A 27,838-nucleotide genomic window follows, 5' to 3' on the forward strand; every position below is an offset into this window, starting at 1 on the left:
ACCTACCGTCTTGATGTTTACAGCTTTGTAATAGAGCTTGAAGTCCGGCATTGTGATGCCACTAGCTTTAGTTTTCTTTTTCAGCATTCCTTTGGCTATTTGGGGTTTCTTCTGGTTCCATATAAATTTTAAGATTGTTTGTTCCAGCTCTGTGAAAAAAGTTGATGGTATTTTGATAGGGATTGCATTGAATGTGTAGATTGTTCTAGGTGGCATAGACATTTTAACAATATTTGTTCTTCCAATCCATGAGCATGGAACATTTTCCCATTTCTTTGTGTCTTTCTCAATTTCTCTCATGAGTATTCTATAGTTTCTGAGTACAGATCCTTTGCCTCTTTGGTTAGGTTTAGTCCTAGCTATCTTATGGTTTTGGGTGCAGTTGTAAATGGGATCAACTCCTTAATTTCTCTTTTTTCTGTCTCATTGTTGGTGTATAGAAATGCAGCTGATTTCTGTGCATTGATTTTCTATCCTGTCACTTTACTGCAGTCTTGTATGAGTTTGGGGTGGAGTCTTTTGGGTTGTCCACATAGAATATCATGTCATCTGCAAAGAGTGAGAGTTTAACTTCTTCTTTGCCAATTCAGATGCCTTTTATTTATTTTTGTTGTTTGATTGCTGAGGCTAGGACGACTTCTGTACTCTGTTGAACAGCAGTGATGATAGTGGACATCCTTGCCATGTTCCTGACCTTAGGGGAAAAGCTGTCAGTTTTTCCCCATTGAGACTGTGGGTTTTTCATAGATAGTTTTTATGATATGGAGGTATGTACCATCTATCCCTACACTGTGAAGAGTTTCAATCAGGAAAGGATCTGTACTTCATCAAGTGCTTTTTCTGCATCTATTGAGAGGATCATATGGTTCTTGTCCTTTCTTTTATTTATGTAGTGTATCTCATTAATTGATTTGTGGGTGTTGAACCAACCTTGCAGCCCAGGAATAAATCCCACTTGGTCGTGGTGAATAATCCTCTTAATGTGCTGTTAGATCCTGTTGGCCAGTATCTTGGTGAGAATTTTTGCATCCAAGTTAATCAGGGATATCAGTCTGTAATTCTCCTTTTTGGTGAGGTCTTTGTCTGGTTTTGGGATCATGGTAATGCTGGCTGCATAAAATGAGTTTGGAAGTTGTCCTTCCATTTCTATTTTCTGAAACAGTTTCAGAAGAATAGGTATTAATTCTTCTTTAAATGTTTGGTAGAATTCACCTGGGAAGCCATCTGGCCCTGGGCTCTTGTTTATTGGGAGATTTTTGATTACTGTTTCAATTACCTTGCTAATTATGGGAATGTTCAGGTTTTCTATTTCTTCCTGGTTCAGTTTTGGTAGTTTATACATCTAGGAATGTCTCCATTTCTTCCAGATTGCCTAATTTGTTAGCATATAAGAAGACAATACATTGGCATATAAGAACATGACATGTTCTTATAATTGTTTGTATTTCTTCGTTGTTGGTTGTGATCTCTCCTCTTTCATTCATGATTTTTGTTTATTTGGTCCTTTCTCTTTTCTTTTTGGTAGGTCAGGCCAGGGGTTTATCAGTCTTGTTAATTCTTTCAGAGAACCAGCTCCTAGTTCATTGATCTGTTCTACTGTTCTTTTGGATTCTATTTAATTGATTTCTGCTCTAATCTTTATTATTTCTCTTCTCCTGCTGGGTTTAGGCTTTATTTGCTGTTCTTTCTCCAGCTCCTTTAGGTGTGGGTTAGGTTGTGTATATGAAACCTTTCTTGTTTCTTGAGAAATGCTTGTATTGCTATATATTTCCCTCTTAGGACTGCCTTTGCTGCATCCCAAAGATTTTGAACAGTTGTGTTTTCATTTTCGTTTGTTTCCATGAATTTTTTAAATTTGTCTTTAATTTCCTGGTTGACTCATTCATTCTTTAGTAGGATGCTCTTTTTTTTTTTTTTTTTTAAATGATTTTTTATTATATTATGTTAGTCACCATACAGTACATCCCCAGTTTCCGATGTAAGGCTCGATGATTCATTAGTTGTGTATAACACCCAGTGCACCATGCAATACGTGCCCTCCTTACTACCCATCACCAGTCTATCCCATTCCCCCACCCCCCTCCCCTCTGAAGTCCTCAGTTTGTTTCTCATAGTCCATAGTCTCTCATGTTTCATTCCCCCTCTGATTACCCCCCCTTTCTTTATCCCTTTCTTCCCCTACCGATCATCCTAGTTCTTATGTTCCATAGATGAGAGAAATCATATGATAGTTGTCTTTCTCTGCTTGACTTATTTCACTTAGCATTATCTCCTCCAGTGCTGTCCATGTTGTAGCAAATGTTGAGAACTCGTTCTTTCTGATAGCTGAGTAATATTCCATTGTATATATGGACCACAACTTCTTAATCCAGTCGTCTGTTGAAGGGCATCTCGGCTCCTTCCACAATTTAGCTATTGTGGACATTGCTGCTATGAACATTGGGGTGCATATGGCCCTTCTCTTCACTACGTCTGTATCTTTGGGGTAAATACCCAGTAGTGCAATGGCTGGATCATAGGGTAGCTCAATTTTTAACTTTTTAAGGGACCTCCACACAGTTTTCCAGAGTGGCTGTACCAACTTGCATTCCCACCAACAATGTCGGAGGGATCCCCTTTCTCCACATCCTCTCCAACAATTGTTGTTTCTTGCCTTGTCTATTTTTGCCATTCTAACTGGCGTAAGGTGGTATCTCAGTGTGGTTTTGATTTGAATTTCCTTGATGGCTAATGATTTTGAACATTTTTTCATGTGTCTGTTAGCCATTTGTATGTCTTCATTGGAAAAGTGTCTGTTCATATCTTCTGCCCATTTTTTGATTTGTTTATTTGTTTCTCGTGTATTGAGTTTGAGAAGTTCTTTGTAGATCTTGGATACCAGTCCTTTATCTGTAGTGTCATTTGCAAATATATTCTCCCATTCCGTGGGCTGCCTCTTAGTTTTTCTGACTGTTTCCTTGGATGTGCAGAAACTTTTAATCTTGATGAAGTCCCATAAATTCATTTTATCTTTTGTTTCTCTTGCCTTTGGAGATGTGTCATGAAAAAGGTTGCTTTGGCCGATGTCGTAGAGGTTGTTGCCTATGTTCTCCTCTAGAATTTTGATGGATTCCTGTCTCACATCGAGGTCTTTCATCCATTTGGAGTTTATTTTTGTGTATGGTGTGAGATAGTGGTCAAGTTTCATTCTCTTGCATGTAGCTGTCCAATTTTCCCAGCACCATTTATTGAAGAGACTGTCTTTTTCCCACCGGATGTTTTTTCCTGCTTTATCAAATATTAGTTGCCCAAAGAGCCGAGGGTCCATTTCTGGGCTCTCTATTCTGTTCCATTGGTCTATGTGTCTGTTTTTGTGCCAGTACCATGCTGTCTTTGTGATCACAGCTTTGTAGTACAGCTCGAAATCTGGCATTGTGATGCCCCCAGCTTTGTTTTTCCTTTTCAACAGTTCCTTGGAGATTCGGGGCCTTTTCTGTTTCCATACAAATTTAAGGACTGTTTGTTCCAGTTCTTTGAAAAATGTCCTTGGTATTTTGATCGGGATAGCATTGAAAGTGTAGATTGCTTGGGTAGCATGGACATTTTAACTATGTTAATTCTTCCAATCCATGAGCATGGAATATCTTTCCATCTTTTTATGTCTTCCTCAATGTCTTTTAAGAGTGATTTATAGTTTCTAGAATATAGGTCCTTTACGTCTCTGGTTAAGTTAATTCCAAGGTAACGTATGGTTTTTGGTGCTATTGTAAATGGGATGGATTCCCTAATTTCTCTTTCTTCGGTCTCGTTATTCGTGTATAGAAATGCAACTGATTTCTGAGCATTTATTTTGTATCCTGCCATGTTACTGAATTGCTCTATAACTTCTAATAGTTTGGGAGTGGCTTCTTTTGGGTTTTCCATATAGAGTATCATGTCATCTGCAAAGAGAGACATTTTGACTTCTTCTTTGCCAATTTGAATACCTTTGATCCCTTTTTGTCGTCTGATTGCTGTTGCAAGGACTTCTAGTACTATGTTGAATAATAGTGGCGAGAGTGGGCATCCTTGTCGAGTTCCTGATCTTAAGGGAAAGGCTTCCAGCTTTTCCCCATTGAGAATAATATTTGCAGTAGGCTTTTCATAGATGGCTTTTATGAGATTGAGAAATGTACCTTCTATTCCTACACTCTGAAGGGTTTTAATCAGGAAAGGATGCTGTATTTTGTCAAATGCTTTTTCGGCATCGATTGAGAGGATCATATGGTTCCTGAGTCTTTTCTTGTTGATATGATGTATCACGCTGATTGATTTGCGAATATTGAACCACGCTTGCATCCCAGGTATGAATCCCACTTGATCGTGATGGATAATCCTTTTAATGTACTGTTGGATTCTATTAGCAAGTATCTTGTTGAGGATTTTGGCGTCCATATTCATTAGGGAAATCGGTCTGTAATTCTCCTTTTTGATGGGGTCTTTGCCTGGTTTGGGGATCAAGGTAATATTGGCCTCATAAAATGAGTTTGGTAGCTTTCCTTCTGTTTCTATTTTTTGAAATAGCTTTAGGAGAATAGGTATTATTTCTTCTTTGAATGTTTGGTAGAATTCCCCAGGAAAACCGTCTGGGCCTGGAGTTTTGTTATTTGGAAGGTTGTTTATCACTGACTCAATTTCTTCATAATTAATTGGCCTGTTTAAGGAATCAATTTCTTCCGGTTTCAATCTTGGTAGTTTATAGGTTTCCAGGAAGGATTCCATCTCTTCCAGATTGCTTAGTTTATTGGCATATAGCTGTTGATAAAAATTTCTAATAATCCTTCCAATTTCAATGGTGCTCGTCGTGACCTCTCCTTTTTCGTTCATAATTTTAATAATCTGGGTCCTTTCTCTTTTCTTTTGGATAAGTCTTGCCAGTGGTCTGTCAATTTTATTGATTCTCTCAAAGAACCAGCTTCTAGTCCTGTTGATCTGCTCTACTGTACTTCTGGTTTCTGCTTGATTGATTTCAGCTCTAATTTTGGTCAACTGCTTCCTCGTGCGTGGATTAGGCCTGTCCCTCTGTTGCTGTTCCAGCTTCTTGAGGTGAGAATATAAAAACTGCATTTTAGATTTTTCTATTCTTTTGAGTGAGGCTTGGATGGCTATGTATTTCCCCCTTAGGACTGCTTTTGCAGTATCCCATAGGTTTTGGACTGTTGTATTTTCATTCTCATTGGTCTCCATAAATTGTTTAATTTGATTTTTGATTTCCTGGTTTATCGAGTCATTCCTGAGCAGGATGGTTCTTAGTCTCCAAGTGTTTGAGTTTCTTCCAAATTTTTCCTTGTGGTTGAGTTCCAATTTCAGAGCGTTGTGGTCTGAGAATATGCAGGGGATAATTTCAATCTTTTGGTATCGGTTGAGACCTGTTTTGTGTCCCAGAACATGGTCTATTCTTGAGACTGTTCCATGGGCATTAGAATAGAATGAGTATTCTTTGGTTCTGGGGTGTAGTGTTCTATATATATCTATGAGGTCCAACTCGTCGAGTATGGCATTCAAAGCCTTTGATTCTTTGCTTAGTTTTTGCCAGGGTGTTCTGTCTATTTCTGATAGTGGAGTGTTGAGGTCCCCTACTATTAGTGTATTTTTATTTATATGTCTCTTTATTCTGGTTAAGAGTTGGCTTGTGTATCTTGCTGCTCCCCTGTTGGGGGCATATATATTTATAATTGTCATATCCACTTGTTGAATACTTCCCTTAAGAATAATATAGTGCCCTTCTGCATCTCTAACTATAGTCTGTAGTTTAAAATCCAATTTATCTGATATGAGAATTGCTACCCCAGCTTTCTTTTGAGGTCCATTTGCGTGAAAGATGGTACTCCATCCCCTTACTCTCAGTCTGAATGCATCTTTGGGTTTGAAATGAGTCTCTTGTAGACAGCAAATGGATGGGTCATTTCTTTTTATCCAATCTGCAACCCTGTGGCGTTTTATGCGATGGTTCAAACCATTTACATTAAGACTGATTACTGAGAGATATGATTTTAATGTTGCCATGTTGCCAGTAAAGTCTTTGTTTGTATTGGCTGTGACTTTCTGTTCTGTATCACTCTTGGGGCCTTTTTACTTTTATAGAACCCCCCGTAATATCTCCTGTAGGGCTGGTTTCGTGGTTACGAAATTGGTTAGTGACTGGCGATTCTGAAATGTCTTTATTTCTCCATCAATTCTGAATGACAGCCTTGCTGGATAAAGGATCCTTGGCTGCATGTTTTTCTCTGAAAGAGCTTTAAATATGCTCCCCCAACCCTTTCTCTCATTCCAGGTCTGTGTAGACAGGTCTGACGTAATTCTGATGCTTTTGCCTTGGTACGTGAGAAATTTCTTTGCCCTGACCGCTTTCAATACTGTATCCTTGCATCTAATATTTGCGAATTGCACTATGACGTGACGTGGCGTAGGTTTGTCATGGTTGAGCTTGGGAGGGGTCCTCTCTGCCTCTTGGACACGAATGTTTGTTTCCCTTGCTAGATTAGGGAAGTTTTCAGCTACAATTTGTTCAAATATCTCTTCTAGACCTCTGTTTTTCTCCACCCCCTCGGGGATGCCGATGATTCTAACATTGGATCGTTTCATTGAGTCAGTAATCTCCCGTAACCTACATTCGTGGGCGTGGATTTTTTTAAGACCATCTTCTATTTTCATTTTTTCCTCTATTAACCCATCCTCCAATTCACTAACCCGTTCCTCTGCTTCTGCGACCCTGGCCGTCAGAGCCTCTAGTTTTGCCTGCATTTGGCTCATAGAATTTTTAATTTCTGTCAGATTCGCTCTCATTTCTGTCCTTAGGGATTCTATATTCTCAGTAACCTTTTCGTTAATAGTTTTTTCAATTCTACTCATCATTTTGACCATCGTTACTCTGAATTCCATTTCTGATAATTTGGTTACATCCATATCCATTATTTCTGTGGCAGAGGCCACAGAATCACTGTCTTTTCTTTGCTGGGGGGGGCTTCTCCTTCTTGTCATTCTGATGAAGAGAGGTTGCGGGGTTTCCAGAGCCCAAATTATTGACTGGGTCCCAGGCCGTGCCCCTTGTTTTATAGGGATCTTAGGGATGTGGGCTTCTTCTTTAAAGATTTTATTTATTTATTTATGTGGCAGCCAACCAGCGAGAGAGGGAACAGAAGCAGGGGAGTGGGAGAGGAAGAAGCAGGCTCCCAGCGGAGGAGCCCGATGAGGGACTCCTTTCCGGAACGCGGGGATCACGCCCTAAGCCGAAGGCAGGCGCTCAATGACTGCGCCACCCCGGCGCCTCGGGTTGTGGGCTTCTTGATTTTTCAGCCTGCCTTCTGTGTTCTGGGGGAGGGGCCTGCCGCACCGATACTCAGGCAGCCATGTTTGGGTAGAGTCTCGGCGTCCCCTGCGAGGGGGGATGGGGATGGGCACTCCCTGAGCCGGTATTTCCAGGCTTTTGTTCTCTGGCGGCTTTCCCTGGCGGTTTGCTGTGCCTCTTCTGAGAGTCAGAGCAGCAGCAGCCAAATTTCAGCCTCTGTCACAGAACAGAGGGATTGCGGCCCGTTCTCTACTAATGTTCTGGCCACTTTAACTCTGTTTCTGTTGGTGCTGCTCAACCCTGCAGCGTCCCGGGATGTGCGCCCCACACCCGGCGTCCCAGCCCTCACTTCCAGGGCCGGTGCGTCTCTGTCCTTTGTGTTTCTAACGCCGCCAGCCGCCCCGCGCGCGCTCCCGGATCTCCCGGTCTCAGTCTGGATCCAGTGAGCGCACCGGGATTCCGGTGTTCCGCGAGATGCCTGGTGGCGCGCGTACCCGGCTCACAGTCTCAGTCTGCTGTTTTGCGGGTGCCGTCCGCGAGCCCCGCCCGCTCCCCCGTGCAAGTGGCTACCGCTTCCCGGCGCCCGAACGCGGCGGCTCCCTCCCCCTTCCGTTTATCTTCCGATATCTGTGCACGGTTTCATGGCTCCCCGCTTCGTACCTCAATAGCGCTGGAGATGTTCATTTGTAGAGATCCAGATGCGTCTTCCTGCGTCTCAGGCTGGTTCCGTGGTTGTTTAGGCTGGTCTGGTACCTATCCAGCTCGACTCGGAGGACCGGCTGAAAACGGTGTCTCCTACTCCTCCGCCATCTTAACTCCTTAGTAGGATGCTCTTCAGCCTCCATGTATTTGAGTTCTTTCCAACTTCCTCTTGTGATTTTGTTCAAGTCTTAAAGCATTGTGTCCGAAAATATGCAGGAAATGATCCTAATCTTTTGGTACCAGTTGAGACCTGATTTGTGACCCAGGATGTGATCTATTCTGGACAGTGTTCCATGTGCACTCGAGAAGAATGTGTGTTCTGTTGCTTTGAGATAGAATGTTCTAAATATATCTGTGAAGTCCATCTGGTCTAGTGTGTCATTCAAAGCCCTTATTTCCTTGTTGATCTTCTGCTTAGGTGATCTGTCCATTGCAGTGAGAGGGTATTAAAGTCCCCTACTATTATTGTATTATTATCATGTGTTTCTTTGATTTTGTTATTAATTGGCTTATATAATTGGCTGCTCCCATGTTAGGGGCATAAATATTTATAATTGTTAGCTCTTGTTGGATAGACCCTTTAATTATGATATAGTGTCCTTCCTCATCTCTTATTACAGTCTTTCATTTAAAATCTAATTTGTCTGATATAAGCATTGCCACCCCAGCTTTCTTTTGATGTCCATTAGCATGGTAAATGGTTTTCCACCCCCTCACTTTAAATCTGGAGGTGTCTTCAGGTCTAAAATGAGTCTCTTGCAGACAGCATATTGATGGGCCTTGCTTTTTTATCCAGTCTGATACCCTGTGTGTTTTGATTGGGGCATTTAGCCCATTTACATTCAGGGTAACTATTGAAAGATATGAATTTAGTGCCATTGTATTGCCTGTAAGGTGACTATTACTGTATATTGTCTCTGCTCCTTTCTGGTCTGTTACTTTTGGTCTCTTTCTTTGCTTAGAGGACCCCTTTCAATATTTCTTATAGGGCTGGTTTGATGATCATAAATTCTTTTAGTTTCTGTTTGTCCTGGAAGCTTTTTATCACTCCTTCTATTTTGAATGACTTCCTAGCTGGATAAAGTATTCTTGGCTGCATACTTTTCCTCATTTAGCACCCTGAATATATCATGTCAGTCCTTTTTGGCCTGCCAGGTCTCCGTGGATAGGTCTGCTGCCAATCTAATGTTTCTTCCCTTGTAGGTTACAGAGCTCTTGTTCTGAGCTGCTTTCAGGATTTTCTCTTTGTCTCTGAGATTTGTAAGCTTCACTATTATATGTCAGGGTGTTGACCTATTTTTATTGATTTTGAGGGGGGTTCTCTGTGCCTCCTGGATTTTGATGTCTGTTTCCTTCCCCAGAATAGGGAAGTTCTCTGCTATAATTTGCTCCACTATACCTTCTGTCCCCCTCTCTCTTTCCTCTTCTTCTGGAATCCCAATTATTCTAATATTGCTTTATGGTATCACTTATCTCTCGAATTCTCTCCTTGTGATCCAGTAGTTGTTTATCTCTCTTTTTCTCAGCTTCTTTACTCTCCATCATTTCGTCTTGCATATCACACTAATTCTTTCTTCTGCCTCATTTATGCTAGCAGTTAGAGCCTCCATTTTTTATTGCATCTCAGTAATAGCCTTTTTGATTTCGACTTGGTTAGATTTTAGTTCTTTTATTTCTCCAGAAAGGGATTCTCTAGTGTCTTTTTTTTTTTTTTAAGATTTTATTTATTTATTCGACAGAGGTAGAGACAGCCAGCGAGAGAGGGAACACAAGCAGGGGGAGTGGGAGAGGAAGAAGCAGGCTTATAGCGGAAGAGCCTGATGTGGGACTCGATCCCATAATGCCGGGATCACGCCCTGAGCCAAAGGCAGACGCTTAACCGCTGTGCCACCCAGGCGCCCCTCTCTAGTATCTTCTATGCTTTTTTTTCAAGCCCAGCTGTTATCTTTATAATCGTTATTCTGAACTCTAGTTCTGACATCTTACTAATGTCCATATTGATTAGGTCCCTGGCGGTCAGTATTGCCTCTTCTTCTCTTTTTTAAGGTGAGTTTTAGCATTATCTCCTCCAGTTCTGTCCATGTTGCAGCAAATGTTGAGAATTCGTTCTTTCTGATAGCTGAGTAATATTCCATTGTATATATGGACCACAACTTCTTAATCCAGTCATCTGTTGAAGGGCATCTTGGTTCCTTCCATGCTTTGGCTATTGTGGACAATGCTGCTATGAACATTGGGGTGCATATGGCCCTTCTCTTCAATACGTCTGTATCTTTGGGGTAAATACCCAGTAGTGCAATGGCTGGGTCATAGGGTAGCTCAATTTTTAACTTTTTAAGGGACCTCCACACTGTTTTCCAGAGTGGCTGTACCAACTTGCATTCCCACCAACAATGTAGGAGGGATCCCCTTTCTCCACATCCTCTCCAACAATTGTTGTTTCTTGCCTTGTCAATTTTTGCCATTCTAACTGGCGTAAGGTGGTATCTTAGTGTGGTTTACATTTGAATTTCCCTGATGGCTAATGATTTTGAACATTTTTTCATGTGTCTGTTAGCCATTTGTATGTCTTCATTGGAAAAGTGTTCATATCTTCTGCCCATTTTATGATTTATTTGTTTTTAATTAAGTTTGTATTAAGTTTGAGAAGTTCTTTGTAGATCTTGGATACCAGTCTTTTATCTGTAGGTCATTTGCAATATCTTCTCCCATTCCGTGGGCTGCCTCTTAGTTTTTTTGACTGTTTCCTTGGCTGTGCAGAAGCTTTTTTTCTTGATGAAGTCCCACAAGTTCATTTTATCTTTTGTTTTTCTTGCCTTTGGAGATGTGTCGTGAAAAAGGTTGTTGTGGCCGATGTCGTAGAGGTTTCTGCCTATGCTCTCCTCTAGGATTTTGATGGATTCCTGTCTCACATTGAGGTCTTTCATCCATTTGGAGTTTATTTTTGTGTATGGTGTGAGAGAGTGGTCAAGTTTCATTCTTTTGCATGTAGCTGTCCAAATTTCCCAGCACCATTTATTGAAGAGACTTTTTCCCACTGGATGTAGGAAGTCTTTCAAAAGGAGTCCTTTATATTAAAAGAGAGTGGGAATTGGAGCCTTGGGAAACAGTACCATTTGTAGGTTAATCAGAGGAAGAAAAACTTGTCAAGAAAACTTAGAGTAATCAGAGAGAAGGGAACGTGGGAGAGTGTTTCACAAAAGCCAAGAGAATTTTCCAGACAGAAATGTTCAACTATATGCAGAATTAAAGGTCAACAAGATATTTGTAATTAGGAGATCATTGTTGGCCATGTGGAAAACCATTTTTGGGGGGATTTAAATAATAGATGAGCAAATGGTAGCCTCTCCCCCATTTTTTGAAAAAGAACTTTGGGCTTATAAAAAGAAAGACTGGACAGACAAAAGTAGGTTTCATAGCATTAATGGAAAGTTAACTTTGGAGAGGAAGACAAGTAAATTAAAGGGATATTTGTGGAGAATGGAGCCATTTAAAGAGCTGTCTTCCTCTGGCCCTTAAAAGCTTCAGAGTAGCAGGCATTGGTTTACTCACCAGTGTGTCCAGTGCCTGACATATAGTAAGTATTCAGTAATTGTTGAATGATGGAGCCTAATAAAAGGGTTGAACAATTTTTGTCCATCCTAAATCTAGTCTGAAGTATAGTTTCAAAATTTAGTCAATTCTAGAAGCTTAAGATTTGCTTTTGTTTTCTGACATTAAAAATTAAACCTGTGATTTAAAAAAATGTATCCTTCTACAGGGTTTTAAAAATTATAGATCTAGAATGAGATCTGCTTTAGACTATGTTCTGTGTTTCTCATAGTACTACACATTCCTAACACATTACTACTTTGTCTTTTATGGTGTGTTTTAAGTTCTGCTTTGGCTATCATTATCTTTTTCTTGAAACTTTGAAAATTTTAAAGATTTTTTGAATTTTTATGATAGTCATAAAATTGAAACAACTTGTTAACTAAAAATATAAATCATGCCTTTTCAATATAACTTGTTTGTGAACTGTACCTGTTCTTTTTTAATAATGTGAATATTTAACTCTGTAGTGCAAAGTTTGTGATAGCAAGTATCCTATATCCACTCCATTTATAGTGAAACTAATCCTTTAAAGTTCCAATTAATCCTTCATTTGATTTCTGTAGTTTAAGAGATCCAAAAGACATATCCAGTTAATGTATTCCAATTGTTTACTTAAGTAAGATCTAATAAATTTTCTATGTAATTTTTTTCATATTAGGCAGAGTCAAGGGAATATATGAATACAAAAGATTATATTTTTAAGTAAAAAATATGGCCCCTAACTTTTTCTTTTGAGATTTCTCAGTTGTTTATGAAAGTTTGATTTCTGTTCCATAGACCTACATGGGAAATATAAAATGAAGTAGAAAAGCTATACAATTCTAAAGTGACTATGCATTTTTGTTTTAGGCAGGGAAATGAAGAACAACAGCCTGAGGTTCCAATTCTTTATCATGACGTTACATCCCTTTTGCTCATCCAGATCTTAATGATGCCACAACCTTTACGAAAAGGTATGTCTTTATAATTCGGATTCTTAGACTATGTAGTATACATAATACTCTAAAAATTGGGGAGACAAATATTCAGTCCTTTGGAAATGTTTTGAGGTCAATGACTATTACTTTTTATTAGTAGTAAATCATATATATGTAAAAGAAGATGACAATGAAATAAAGGTTTTTTTTCCCCCTTATGAGTCTGTTCTTTTCAGGTTTTTAACCAATAATAAGGTAAAGATAAGGGAAAAATCGCTCTGAAGACTTTTGTTTTAAAAAATTTTTAAGTGATAATACAAAAATGTGAAAAAAAGAGCAAACTGTCAGCCTTTATGCCTCCACCCTATCTATATGCATAAATATTTTATATAGTAGTAATCATAGGGTTATTCAAAGTGTGATATCCCATCATTTTAAATTAATGTTAATATATATCTTGATATTAACAGCATTAATACTATGATAACAATAACGATATTATATTAGCAATGTTTATTTATTGTTCCATAGTCTTTGTAGTTTTCATTTAAAGACATTTAAAATATTGTATTAAATAATTAACCATTCCCTTTTGGTGAAAAGCTTTGTTTTTGTGTTATTATGAGTTACATGAAAGAACACCTGTAGGTGTATAAAGGCCTTGTTACTGGGGAAGATATTTTTTGTGTGTACTTCAACTTGATCTTTTGATAAAATCTTTTACCTGAGGGTATGAAGTGATCATTTATTTTAAACATAAGCAGATTGGTATTTTATGCAAATTATACTATCTGAGGAGTTAAAGGTCATTAATAAACAAGCATAATATTTTATACTTGAATTGTGAATTTTGGGTTTTTTTAAAAGTTTTTATTTTAATCACCTGGTGTTCTTTAAGGCAATTGTACTCCTTAATCCCCACCATGTATTTCGTCCATCCCCCAATCTACCTCCCCTTTGGTAACCATCAGAATATTCTGTATAGTCAAGAGTCTGTTTCTTGGTTTGGCTCTTTCTCTCTTTTTTCCCCCTTTGCTTATTTGCTTTGTTTCTTAAATTCTACATGTGAGTGAAATCATACGGTATTTGTCTTTCTCTGACTGACTTATTTTACTGAACTTAATACTCTCTATTTCCACCCGTATCATTGCAAATGGCAAGATTTCATTCTTTTTATGGCTGAGTAAATATTCCAATATATATGTATATGTATTTACACACACACACACATACCACATCTTCTTTATCCATTCATCAATTGATGGACACTTGGGTTGATGCCATATCTTGACTATTGTAAATAATGCTACAAATATAGGGGTGCATGTATCCCTTTGAATTACAATTTTGTATTCGTTGGGCAAATATCCAGTAGCGCGGTTGCTGAATCATAGGGTAGTTCTATTTTTAACTTTTTGAGGAACCTCCATACTGTTTTCCAGAGTGGCTGCACCAGTTTGCATTCCCACCAACAGTGCGAGAGGTTTCCTTTTTCTCCACATCCATGCCAACACTTGTTTCTTGTGTTTTTGTTATTAGCCATTCTGGCAGGTGTGAGGTGATATCTCATTGTAGTTTTGATTTGTGTTTCCCTGATGATGGGTGATGTTTAGCATCTTTTCATGTGTCTGTTGGCCATCTGGATGTCTTCTTTGGAGAAGTGTCTGTTCATGTCTTCTGTCTGTTTTTTAATTGGATTATTTGTTTTTTGAGTCTTGAGTTGTATAAATTCTTTATATATTTTGGATACTAATGGAAATGTCATTTGCAAATATCTTCTCCCATTCTGTAGGTTGTCTTTTAGTTTTGTTGACTGTTTCCTTCACTGCGCAGGAGCTTTTTATTTTGATGTATTCCCAGTCGTTTATTTTTGCTTTTCTTTCCCTTGCCTCAGGAGACATATGTAGAAAGAAGTTGCTATGGCTGATGTCAAAGAAGTTACTGCCTGTGTTCTTTTCTAGGATTTTTATGGTTTCAGGTCTCACATTTAGGTCCTTAATCCATTTTGAATTTATTTTTGTGAATGGTGTAAGAGAGTGGTCCAGTTTCATTCTTTTTGCATGTTGCTGTCCAGTTTTCCCAGCACCATTTGTTGAGGAGACTGTCTTTTTCCCATTGGATATTCTTTCCTGCTTTGCCAAAGATTAATTGACCTATAGTTGTGGGTTTATTTCTGAGTTTTCTGTTTTGTTCCATTGATCTATGTTGTCTGTTTTTGTGCCAGTATCATACTGTTTTAATTGCTATGGCTTTATAATATAACTTGAAGTCCAGAATTGTGATACCTCCAGCTTTGCTTTTCCTTTTCAGGATTGCTTTGGGTATTTGGGGTCTTTTGTAGTTCCATACAAATTTTAAGATTGTTTATTCTAGTTCTGTGAAAAAATCTGTTGGAATTTTGATAAGGATTGCATTAAAGATGTAGATTGCTTTGGGTAGTATGGATATTTTAACAATATTTATTCTTCCAATCCATAAGCATGGAATGTCTTTCCATTTCTTTGTGTCATCTTTACTTTCTTTCATTAGTGTTTTAGTTTTCAGAGTACAGGTCTTTCACCTCTTTGGTTAGATTTATTCCTAGGTATCTTATTATTTTTGGAGCAGTTGTAAATGGGACTGTTTTCTTAATTTCTCTTTCTGCTGCTTTATTATTGGTATATAGAGATGCCACGAAAGAAAGAAAGAAAGAAAGAAAGAGAGAGAGAGAGAGAGAGAGAGAAAGAAAGAAAGAAAGAAAGAAAGAAAGAAAGAAAGAAAGAAAGAAAGAAAGAAAAAAATGCCACAGATTTCTGAATGTTGATATTTGTACCCTGGAAGTTTACTGAATTCATTTATCAGTTCTAGCACCTTTGGGGTGGTCTTTCAGGTTTTCTATATATAGTATCATGTCATCTGCAAATAGTGAATGTTTTACTTCTTCCTTATCGAATTGGATGCCTTTTACTTCTTTTTGTTGTCTGATTGCTGTGGCTAGGACTTCCAGTACTATGTTGAATTAAAGTGGTGACAGTGGATATCCTTGTCTTGTTCCTGACCATAGGGGAAAGGCTCTCAGTTTTTCCCCATTGAGGATGATCTTAGCTCTGGGTTTTTTGTAGGTGGCCTTTATTACATTGAGGTATGTTCCCTCTAAACCTATTTTCTTGAGGGTTTTATCATGAATGGTTGTTGTACTTTGACAAATGCTTTTTCTGTACCTATTAAAATGATCACATGGTTCTTATCCTTTCTTTTATTAATATGGTGTATCACAATGATTGATTTGCTAATATTGAACCACCCTTGCAAACTAGGCATATATCCCACTTGATGGTGGTGAATGATATTTTTTAGTGCATTGTTGGATTTGGTTTGCTGATATTTTATTGAAGATTCTTACATCTATATTCATCAGAGATATTGGCCTGTAGTTCTTTTTTCTTTTTCTTTTTTTTTTTTTTGTGGTTTTTTGTCTGGTTTTGGTATCAGGGTAATGCTGGCCTCATAGAATGAATTTGGAAGTATTCTTTCTTTTTCCACTTTTGGGAATAGTTTGAGAAGAATTGGTATTAATTCTTCTTTAAATATTTGGTAAAATTCACCAGTGAAGCCATCTGGTCCTGGACTTTTGTTTGTTGTGAGTTTTTTTATTACAGATTCAGTTTCTATGCTGGTAATCAGTCTGTTCAAATTTTCTGTTTCTTGTTTCAGTTTTTGTAGTTTATGTTTCTAGGAATTTATCCATTTCTTCTAAGTTGTCCAATTTTGTTGGCATATAGCTTTTCATAGTATTCTCTTATAACTGTATTTCTGTGATGTTGGTTCATTGGTGATTCTATTTAGTTGCATCCTTTTTCTTTTTTTCTTAATAATTCTGGCTAGAGGTTAATCAATTTTGTTGATTTTTTTTCTCAGTGAACCAGTTCCTGTTTTCATTGATCTGTTCTATTGGGGTTTTTTGTTTGTTTGTTTGTTTTTAGTTTCTATATCATTTATTTCTGCTCTAATCTTTATTGTTTCCTGCCTTTTGCTGGTTTTGGGTTTTGTTTTTTGTTTTTTTTCCAGCTTCTTTAGGTATAAGGTTAGGTTGTTTACTTGAGATTTTTTTCTTGCTTCTTGAGGTAGGCCTGTATTGCTATAAACTTCCCTCTTAGAAGTGCTTTTGCTGTGTCCCAAAGGTTTTAAAACATTGTGTTTTCATTTTCATTTGTTTCCAGGTACTTTTCAATTTCTTCTTTTGTTTCCTGGTTGATACATTCATTGTTCAGTAGCATGTTATTTAACCTCCATGTATTTGTGGTCTTTCCAGACATTTTCTTGTGGTTGACTTACAGTTTCATTACGTTGTAGTCAGAAAAGATGCATGCTGTGACTTTGATCTTTTTGAATTTGTTGAGGCTTGTTTTGTGACCTAATATGTGATCAGTTCTGGAGAGTGTCCCATGTGCACTTGAATATTATTCTGTTGTTTCAGGATGAAATGTTCTGAGTATATCTCTTAAATCTATCTGGTAATTTTGGATTGTTTTTAAATATAAAACTCATAAAACATTAAATTCACGGGGCATCTGGGTGGCTCAGTTGATTAAGTTGCCAACTCTTGATTTCAACTCAGGTTATGTCCTCAGAGTCCTGGGGTTGAACCCCGCATCAGGCTCCATGCTAGGTGTTGAGTTTGCTTGAGATTCTCTCTCCTCCTCCCTCTGCCCCTCCCCCAGCTCGTGTGTACACTCTCTCTCCCTAAAATAAATAATTAAATCTTTTTTTAAAAACCCATAAAATTCACCTTTTTAACAATTTTAAAATGTGCAATTCAGTACATTCATATGTTGTGCAGCCATCACCATTATCTAGCTCCAGAACATATTCATCAGCCCAGAGAGAAATTTTGTATCCATTAAGCAATCACTCCCATTTTCTTCTTTCCCCAACTCCTAGAAACCACTAATCTGTTTTCTTACTCTATGGATTTGCTTGTACTAGATATTTCATATTAATAAAATTATACAGTACGTGGCCTTTTGTGTCTAGCTGCTTTCACTTAATGTTTTCAGGGTTCATCCATGTGGTAGTATGTGTTGTACTTCTCTTCATGGCTGAGTAATATTTCATTGAAGGGCTATGCCACATTTTGTTTATCCAGTCATCATTTGATAGACATTTTGATTGTTTCTACCATTTGGCTCTTGTGAGTAGTGCTACTGTGATATTTGTGTACAGGTTTTTGTTTGAATACCTGTCTTTAGTTCTTCTGTACATAGCTAAAAGTGGGTTTGCTGGGTCATGCCCATTCTATGTTTAACTTCTTGAGGAACTGCCGAATTTCAGATATTTTTGAATGTTACTTTTTTGGGGTTTGGCTATGTATATGAATTTCATTATTTATTTTGCAGACTTTAAAACATTTACCTGTTAAATAGCCTATTGAATTTCTGTAAAATTAGTTATAAGCTATTTAGGTTTTTTGTGTTACTTTGGTTAGTTTTCCTTATTTTAGGGAAATAGTTGCTTTGGAGTTATGTTGGTTTGCCCTGACTGTGCTCTTCTAATTATACTAGTAGTATTACATTTTGAAGTATAAAGTTTTACTTTGTTTTATAAAGTCTTCAAAATAGTTAGATATTTTATTTCTTTAAGATACTGTATTTAAATATACATTTTACATATATGCATAATTACTACATAAACCTGAAAAGCTAAAATGAAGGAAACTTGATATATAGAAATAGACTTATTTCTATAATTAATATTTATCTCAGAAGAGAAAAATAGTTCAACTGACTGTAAAGGACCTACTCTATTAGTGTCTGAGAACTGTAACTGATGCATCTCCCTTATCATGAGATGACAACTGTTGGTGCTAGCCCTCATAGAAGGTGAAGTTAATGCCAAAAGAAGACATAATACATTGAATTAATTGAACATAGTAAATTAAATTCAGTAGAGACATATTTTAAAATTGTTTACCGATCTACTTAATTTAATAATGGCTAAATGAATAGAATAGATTCAGGCAAACATCTATATACATATTTATAATACTATTTGTAACTGTACCTTAAAGTTATATCATTAAAGAAGTATTGTTTGGTGGACAAATTTAATCAACAAATGATTTGGTTCAAGAAATATTTATTTATTTATTTTTCAGGGTTTATTTGTTTTTTATTTTTTAGATTATTTATTTATTTGAGAGAGAGAGAGGGAGCACAAGCAGGGGGAACAGCAGGCAGAGAGAGAGGGAGAAGCAGGCTCTTCACTGAGCAGGTAGCCTTGTGGGGCTGGATCCCAGAACCCTGGGATCACGACCTGAGCCAAAGGCAGACACTCAACCGACTGAGCCACCCAGGCGCCCCTGAAGAAATATTTAATGAGTACCTGCTGTGTGCCAGGTTGCTATGCTTCTTTGGTAGGTGCTGGTGATGCAAAGATGAATAAAACATGGACTTTACCTTTGGGGAACCAGAGAGCTAAGTATTTAGCGGTCGTTAACTTTAGTTAGAATTGCTTTCAAAAAATCTGTGATTTCTATTATTTCTTAAAACTTCATAATAATTCAATATTGGATTATCTGTATCGTTTTTATAAAGCAGCTTCAAAGATAATGTATTGTGTGATAGTGTTGCTCACTGTCATTGTAGTCATGAATTCCTCTTAGAATTTGGGGCCAGAAAAAAAATTTGCCTTTCTTTAATAAATTTTTTTAGTTTGTCACACATTGAGAACTAAGTAGAAACCATTACGTATAAGCAGATAGAGACCTTTATTTAATTGCTAGGAAGTGTGAAGCTTAATTATAGTAAGTCACTTGACTTTTCCTTAGACAGCTTTTTTTTTTTTTTTTAGAAGGTGGGAAGTTGTAGAGTAGGGGAGGTAGAGTTATAATTTTTCTTTTGTACTCTCTTTTAACATAAGGGTTAGCAGGCAATCTTTATCGTATTTGTGTTTTTATTATAATATGTATTTGTGTACCTATTTAGTTACTGGTTGTTATTAGAAGAGGAAGGGAAAGTGAAGGAAATATGACTGTTTGTATGTAGTGGATTGTTAAATGCTCCCATGGTTTTATGTGATACAGAAACTTACCTTAAGCTTTTTAACATTTAGCACTGTATTCAGGATAAAGACCTTTTTTACACCAATTGTCACATCAGAAGCTTGAGTTAATACATTAAAGACATGTGTTTATTTTCCTTTTATCTTTTCTCATGTCCTTGTATTTTATCCATTATTATACCCATCATACCACTGGCCTCCGGAAAATAAACTTAAAAGTAACTTGTGATATGTCACTATTTTCAGGTATTCATGTTTAGTTCTTTTATAACTTAGGATCAGGTATGGCTGTGTATAACATAAAAGAAACCCCAAATAACACAGTAGCTTAAGACAGACATTTATTTTTATTTTTTCATGTAGAAGGAAGTCTGAAGGTAGGCAGGTCAGGTCCTTCTACTTCACAGCACTGTAGTCCGATGATATGGCTCATATCTTCGTGTTTCAAGGAAGTTGCAGGGGTTGTAGCCATCATAGTCTTGTTTAATAAGGCAGCAGGATGGAGAGTTGAGAGAGGAACTGCACTCTCTCTTTTAAGAAGTCCTCTCGGAAGTTCCACACAAAACTTACATATCTTTGGCTAAAGTTCTTCCTTCTTTTTGAACCTCTGGGATTTAAAACATAAAATCATCATCTTTTTTTAGGAAGGGTCAGTTACTCAGATTTGGATTATGTCGTTTTTCTTTCCCACATCAATCATTGAGGAGTATCATGATTCTGTTTAATCATGCCTCATAGGATAGAGATTCTAGGATTCAGTGGAACGTCTGGTACTAGTGATTATAGACTATCTTCTGCATCCAGCATCCAGAGATAGAAGGTTGCTTATTATTTCCCATCACTTTAAGAAAGGAAATATTTCAGTTTCGCTTTGTTACAAACCAAGGCTTTATAAGAATAAACTGTTTATTTTAGAATATTTCAACCATATATGACAATAGAGAGCAGAGTTTAATGAACCTGCATGTACCCACCAATTATCAACTCATGGCCAATCTTGTTTTATTTGTACTCTTTCCTATTCCATCCTCCATCCTACCGTGGGTTATTTTGAAGCAACTCCCAAACATCATATCATTTCATCTATATAGTCTTTAGTACGTATCTCTAAAAGATAAAGATTTGTTCAGTAAACATAGCCATAATATTATGAACCCATTTTTAAATGGACAGTTTTGCTTTAATATCGTTAGATACCAAGTCAGTGTTCAGATCTCTGTAGTTGTTATAAATGGTTTCTTACAGTTGGTTTGTTTGACTTGGGATCCAGACAAGGTCTACACATTGGATTTGGTGGTTATTTCTCCTTTAAATCTATGGGTTTCCCCTCTCCCCTTACATTTTATTTGTTGAATAATCTGGATCTTTTCTACTTTACTAATTGCATCCTCATGGCATCCTTTAATAATATGTTCTGTTTCCATGTGTTTCCTGTGAACTGGCAGATAGATCTAAACACCTAGATTCCATTTCTTATTTCTTTTTATTTTTGCAAAAACACTTCATGGATGGTATAACATACCTTTCATCACAAGACAAATTCCAGGTGTCTTTTTGTGACATTAGAGGCTGTGGATGATTGCCTAGATTGTTTCGTTTGTTTTTTGTGTTTTTTTTTAAGATTTTATTTTTTTTATTATGTTAGTCACCATACAGTACTTCATTAGTTTTTGATGTCGTGTTCCATGATTCATTGTTTGTGTATAACACCCAGTATTTTTAACTAATCTCTACATCCAACATGGAACTCACAACCCTGAGATCAAGAGTCACATGCTCTACTGACTGAGCCAGCGAGCCACCCTATTGAGTGTACTATTTTTTTTAGCATCCTCCAGAGTTGATTGCATTTTTGTTTTTTAGTATTATGAATGCATGGATTTTAACAAAGTTGATGTCTTTCATTCCCAGTGTAGAATACTGTTTAAACATCTGTGTTTGGTTCATGTTTGCTTGTGTTCTGATGATATGACCCCAGTAGTCTTCAATAGCTTTTTCAGACCAAGGCTTTTTAATTTGTCATTTGAGAGTTCATTAGTAGGAATCCATGAATCTCCTAAAATGATATAGGAAAATTTTTTATGTATAAGTGCAGTTTTTTTTCTGAGAAGTTCCATAGCCCATAAGCAGGATTTCAAAAGGATCTTGACCCCTAAAAATGAGTTAGCTATAAATTCTCCTGAGGATTCCTGGTTATATACAGTGTAAGGAATAATAATAAGGAAGTTGCTTTTGTGTAGTTGGAGAATCAGAAGCAGATTACAGTGAGATGAGAAATGAGAGGGCAACGAGGAAACTGCCAAGAACGAATGTGAGGAGAGAGCACAAGCTATAGGTGGATATATTCAAAGGGGTTATTTTTATTTGTTTTGTTAAGATGGGAGAGTTTTGAGCATGTTAAAATGTTTGCCATTTCTCCATTATTTACTTAATAACTCCTGGTGGTACATTTACCTTGTTACTCTCTCCTGGAAGCCTTTCACTTAAATGGGCGGTTTTCCCTTTCCCATAGTAACTCATCTATAGTTCTGTTTTGACACTTGTCTCATTGTCATAATGGTAGATTTTGTTTTAATATCTCCTTCTCTAAACTATCAGTTCCTCCAAGACTTGCATCATTTTACATGTATCCCCAGTGCCTACCTGCTATATAATATGCTCAGTAAATGTTTGTGGAATGGATATGTTAAATATCCAATTGTCTTATTTTCTGGTAAATTGCTAATTTTCTTTTTGGAAAATCAAGAAAGCTATTGCTTTGGTTTGAATCGTATCTTATATTGCGATCATTTCTATATAATGTTCTTTGAGAATGTTGGCAGTTTATTAGACCCAAACCACAATTGCCCTGAAGTATATCCAAGGGAATAGATTTAACTACCTTTTTAGTTGTTAGATGGACTTGGAATCTTTTCTCAGTTCTATGTTGATTAACGCAAAAAAGTCTTATTAAACTATTTGGGTTCTTCACTCTTCAAAGAGAAAATGGAGTTGAGCTTATTACACAAACACATCACAAATTGAGTTTTGTTTTAGACTAGACTTTTTGAAGAGAGTCAGAGTGTGTGTAGTTAGAAACTAAGATCATAAAAGAGAAGACTGAAAAGATTTGATGTTTGTATGGATATGTGCAAAGAACTTTATGGAGGGAGTGGAATAGTATATTTCTTTACAGAAATTTTTCGTGGTAACTTTAGGAAAACAATAAAATGTCTGATACCGTCTTTAGATTATATCCTTTTTACTTGTATGATTTTCCCCTTAGGGTCTTATTGTTTTACATATATTGTATCTTGTCCTAAAAGAAACTTGGAGCATTTTGTATTACCTTAACTCTAAGACAGTTTATGGGAAAGGAATTTCTCTGCAGGCATCTGAATCCTGTTTGTCTTCTTTTATCACTTACACTAAGCCTGGTACCCATAGGCCAACCAGTAAATATCTCCCCAGAAGACTATAGGTTCCTTGGATTACTTTTACAAAACCCAACACAAATGCCATAGAGAGGATACTTACTAAATACTTAATTGTCTTATTTTTGAAAACTACTCATCACATATTTATGCATTACCCACTGGAGAAAATCTGGTTTACTCACATTTTATTGGTATCATTACAGAGTCAGGGGGTTGTCTTGGTTATGTCAATACACTTTGAACTATTTATTCCCTTTTTCTAGGATTTTATCTTGATGAAATTAAGTCAGAAATGTAGGCAAAGATTTACGCATGTTATCTATTTAAAATGTTTTAATGAGTTATAAAGTCTAAGTTTTTTTAAATGATGAATTGAATATAAATAACAAAGCAATGACTTCATGTTCTCAAATAGTATAATGAGGTAGATGTGGCACCTGTCCAGGACTTCAGAAACTTCATTTCACAGGGCTGCCTAAGTGGCTCAGTCAGCTGGGTGTCTGACTCCTGATTTCAACTCAGCTCATGATCTCAGGGTCGAGAGATCAAGCCCTGTGTCTGGCTCCATGCTAGGCATGGAGCCTGCTTAAGATTCTCTCTTTCCCTCTCCCTCTGCCCCTCCGCCTCTAAAAAAAAGAAAGAAAGAAAGAAACTTCAGTTCACAGACGTTTAGAATAGGAAGTAAAGAATATAATTTTCATTTTTGATTCTAAGAAAAAATTCACTTTTTAAAGAGCTCCCGGCTAACATTTCTTCCATACCAAACTCTTGTATCTTATGTGATCGGTTTTTCATTATTGAGCAGCCTTCACAGCACCATGTTCCCCCACCCCTTTTTCCTGTCATGCAGTAGCACTATAAAGTTTACAGTCTGTGCCGTGGTGCACGCTCTGTTTGCACGGGCATTTCAAGTAAGTAATGGTCTTCCAGTGTTCACCCTCAGCTGGTTTGATAGTGGGGTTTTGATTTGGGTTTTTTTGAAAGCACGTTGACTGAGAGAGAATAGATGTCCAATTACTCTTTCCTTGAAAAATGTTGATAATTGGGGGCGCCTGGGTAGCACAGTTGTTAAGCGTCTGCCTTCGGCTCAGGGCGTGATCCCAGCGTTCTGGGATCGAGTCCCACATCGGGCTCCTCCGCTGGGAGTATGCTTCTTCCTCTCCCACTCCCCTGCTGTGTTCCTCTCTCGCTGGCTGTCTCTCTGTCACATAAATAAATAAAATCTTTAAAAAAAAATGTTGATAATTGGATTTGAAGGGCTTTGTTCTCTGTTGCAACCTTAGAAGATAGCAACCTGTGGACCCAATGTATATCTTATATGAGTGATTCCTTGTTTTCTTCCAAGTCCAAAACATTGATTTCACATGGTAAGCCTTTAGTAAATATTTGTTGGATGAGTGAATGAATGTGAGAACTTAAGCGAAAGCCGTGACTTTAAACTGTCATTTGAAATATTTGAAAAATGATGATAATCAAGGCAGATAAAGTGACTGAAACCCAAAATTACTACTTTGCTACATTGAAAAGCTAAAATTATGCTTACAGTAGCTGTTATTTTCTTTAAATATATTACTTCTTTTTAAGCAAAAAAAAATTATGTGGTTTAAAATGGGAGGACATTATATATGAGTGGTATTTCTGGGCAATATAAATGACTTCCTTCGTCTTGTTGTGCTTAGTAGACAAATTCTGTAATGTTCATCATTCTATTTAGACATTCAGTTAAGTTATGAAATATTCTTTTCTTTACTTTGATGAAACCATCCTATTTTGATTTTTCTCCTATCTCTTTTTCACTCATTTTTAAGGTTCCTTTTCAGTTACCTCTTCCTCTCACCATTCTTGGGAGTTGTTCCTTAGTTCCTGCCCCTTCTCAATTTTATCATCTTTCCCATAACTTCAACTCACCTATTCTCTGATGATTCCCAAATCTCTAGCTCCAGTTGACAACTCCCTGTTGAGCTCCAGACCCAAACTCATACACAAACCTCAAGCTCAGCATATGTAACGTTAATTCATTTCCTCCCCACTCACACTTGCCTTCTTCCTCTGTTTCAGTCATTCAGTTTTAGTCAGTGCTACCATTATCTACACTTTGTTGTAAAATGAGAGACTAGCATCATTCTCTACCTTCAGAGGGCTACCAAATCCTGTCATTTTTATCATTTAAATATTTCTCTAATTTAACTCATTCTCTCCATCATGATTATTCTTCCTTAGTTCAGTTCATCTAATTTCTCGTTTGTGGTACTTCTGATGTCTGCTGATACGTTGTCTTGCCTCTAATCTTGTCCTGTTTCAGTCCCTTTCTCCTAAGAAGCAGCAGTGAATATTTTAGATGGGTCTTGTTTTTTGATCCATTCTGATATCCTATGCCCTTTTTTGGAGCATTTAGTCCATTTACATTCAGAGTGATTATTGATAGATATGAATTTAGTGCCAGTGTGTTACCTGTAAAGGTGGTCTTATTGGAGATGTTCTGTAATCCTTTCTTTCTTTTTTTTTAATGTTTTTTTATTATATTAGTCACCATACAGTACATCCCTGGTTTCTGATGCAAAGTTCGATGATTCATTAGTTGCGTATAACACCCAGTGCACCATGCAATACGTGCCCTCCTTACTACCCATCACCGGTCTATCCCATTCCCCCACCTCCCTCCCCTCTGAAGCCCTCAGTTTGTTTCCCAGAGTCCATAGTCTCTCATGCTTCATTCCCCCTTCTGATTACCCCCCCTTTCTTATGTATTCCTTTCTAGTCTTTGTTGCTTTTGGTCTTCACCCCCCAAAGAGTCCCCTTTAATATTTCTCGAAGGACCGGTTTAGTGGTCACGAGCTCCTTTACTTTTTGTTTGTCTGGGAAACGTCTCTCCTTCTATTCTGAAGGACAGCCTTGCTGGATAAAGTATTCTTGGTTACATATAATTCCCATTCAGCGTGTTGAATATATCCTACCACTTTCTTCTGGCCTGCCAAATTTCTGTGGACAGATCTGCTGCGAAGCTGATCTGTCTTCCCTTGTAAGTTAAGGACTTTTCTCCCCTTGTTGCTTTCAGGATTCTAACTGGTGGTATCTCAGTGTGGTTTTGATTTGAATTTCCCTGATGGCTAATGATTTTGAACATTTTTTCATGTGTCTGTTAGCCATTTGTATGTCTTCATTGGAAAAGTGTCTGTTCATAGCTTCTGCCCATTTTTTGATTTGTTTATTTGTTTCTCGTGTATTGAGTTTGAGAAGTTCTTTGTAGATCTTGGATACCAGTCCTTTATCTGTAGTGTCATTTGCAAATATATTCTCCCATTCCGTGGGCTGCCTCTTAGTTTTTTTGACTGTTTCCTTGGCTGTGCAGAAGCTTTTTATCTTGATGAAGTCCCATAAGTTCATTTTATCTTTTGTTTCTCTTGCCTTTGGGGATGTGTCATGAAAAAGGTTGCTTTGGCCAATGTCGCCAGTTAGAATGGCAAAAATAGACAAGGCAAGAGACAACAATTGTTGGAGAGGATGTGGAGAAAGGGGATCCCTCCTACATTGTTGGTGGGAATGCAAGTTGGTACAGCCTCTCTGGAAAACAGTGTGGAGGTCCCTTAAAAAGTTAAAAATTGAGCTACCCTATGATCCAGCCATTGCACTACTGGGTGTTTACCCCAAAGAGACAGACGTAGTGAAGAGAAGGGCCATATGCACCCCAATGTTCATAGCAGCAATGTCCATAATAGCCAAAGCGTGGAAGGAACCAAGATGCCCTTCAACAGATGACTGGATTAAGAAGTTGTGGTCCATATATACAATGGAATATTACTCAGCTATCAGAAAGAACGAATTCTCAACATTTGCTGCAACATGGACGGCACTGGAGGAGATAATGCCAAGTGAAATAAGTCAAGCAGAGAAAGACAACTATCATATGATTTCTCTCATCTATGGAACATAAGAACTAGGATGATCAGTAGGGGAAGAAAGGAATAAAGAAAGAGGGGGTAATCAGAAGGGGGAATGAAACATGAGAGACTATGGACTATGAGAAACAAACTGAGGGCCTCAGAGGGGAGGGGGGTGGGGGAATGGGATAGACCAGTGATGGGTAGTAAGGAGGGCACGTATTGCATGGTGCACTGGGTGTTATACGCAACTAATGAATCATCGAGCCTTACATCGGAAACTGGGGATGTACAGTATGGTGACTAACATAATATAATAAAAAATCATTAAGAAAAAAGCAAGAGTGTATTACTAACCTGCTTAAGATCTGAAGAGTCAGAATTTAAATCTAGACAATTTGGTTTCATAGCCTAAATTCATTCTTAACAGTAATGCTATATACTGGCTCCTTATGAAACAGTCTTTGGTTTGATATAATAGGAGTGGGAGACTGACAATTCTGTAGAATGTATGCTTGGCTGAAGAGGACAGTTATCACTCAGCTCCAGATCATTGTTAGCTGTGTAAGAATGTGGGTCCAGTGTTGTCAGATCCCTGTTTTTTGAGAATAAGGGGAATTTGGGACTTTTATAAGAAATATCCTATTTTTAAATGTCAGTAACTAAAAGCTAAACAGGGTAAAGGCAAACCAAACATTTCTGTAGGCTGCAGACAGGTAGCCTGTCGTTCACAACCTTTCATCTTTACCATGGAGATTGCTTTTCTAGCTTCATCTTTCAAAAATCACTACTTGTATTCTAGTTACACTGGACAGTTTACAATTCTTGTGAACCTTAGGCTTTTTCTGTGCTCTCAAAAAAATAGCTTCATCTGTCTGGAATCTCCTTTTCTTTACCTCTCCCTGCCTTCCTTATTAAATGGCTTATTTCTCTTTGTTATTCAAAACCTAACTTTCCTGGTCAGTACAGGGGGCTCTACTTTTTTTC

General features: G+C 37.4%; 1 protein-coding gene across 6 annotated transcripts in view; it reads left to right on the forward strand.

Moving 5' to 3' along the window:
* The window catches only part of UBR3 (ubiquitin protein ligase E3 component n-recognin 3), a 228,447-nt gene that overhangs the window by 172,334 nt on the left and 28,275 nt on the right, over positions 1-27,838 (forward strand). For all 6 annotated transcript variants that reach the window (XM_044381493.3, XM_044381495.3, XM_026492588.4 and 3 more), the window contains one exon: positions 12,452-12,555. In XM_044381493.3, the coding sequence (XP_044237428.1) occupies positions 12,452-12,555 (104 nt within the window). The remainder of the gene's footprint in view (positions 1-12,451; positions 12,556-27,838) is intronic.

Source organism: Ursus arctos, unplaced genomic scaffold (genome assembly GCF_023065955.2).
Source record: "Ursus arctos isolate Adak ecotype North America unplaced genomic scaffold, UrsArc2.0 scaffold_1, whole genome shotgun sequence".
Lineage (NCBI taxonomy): Eukaryota > Metazoa > Chordata > Mammalia > Carnivora > Ursidae > Ursus > Ursus arctos.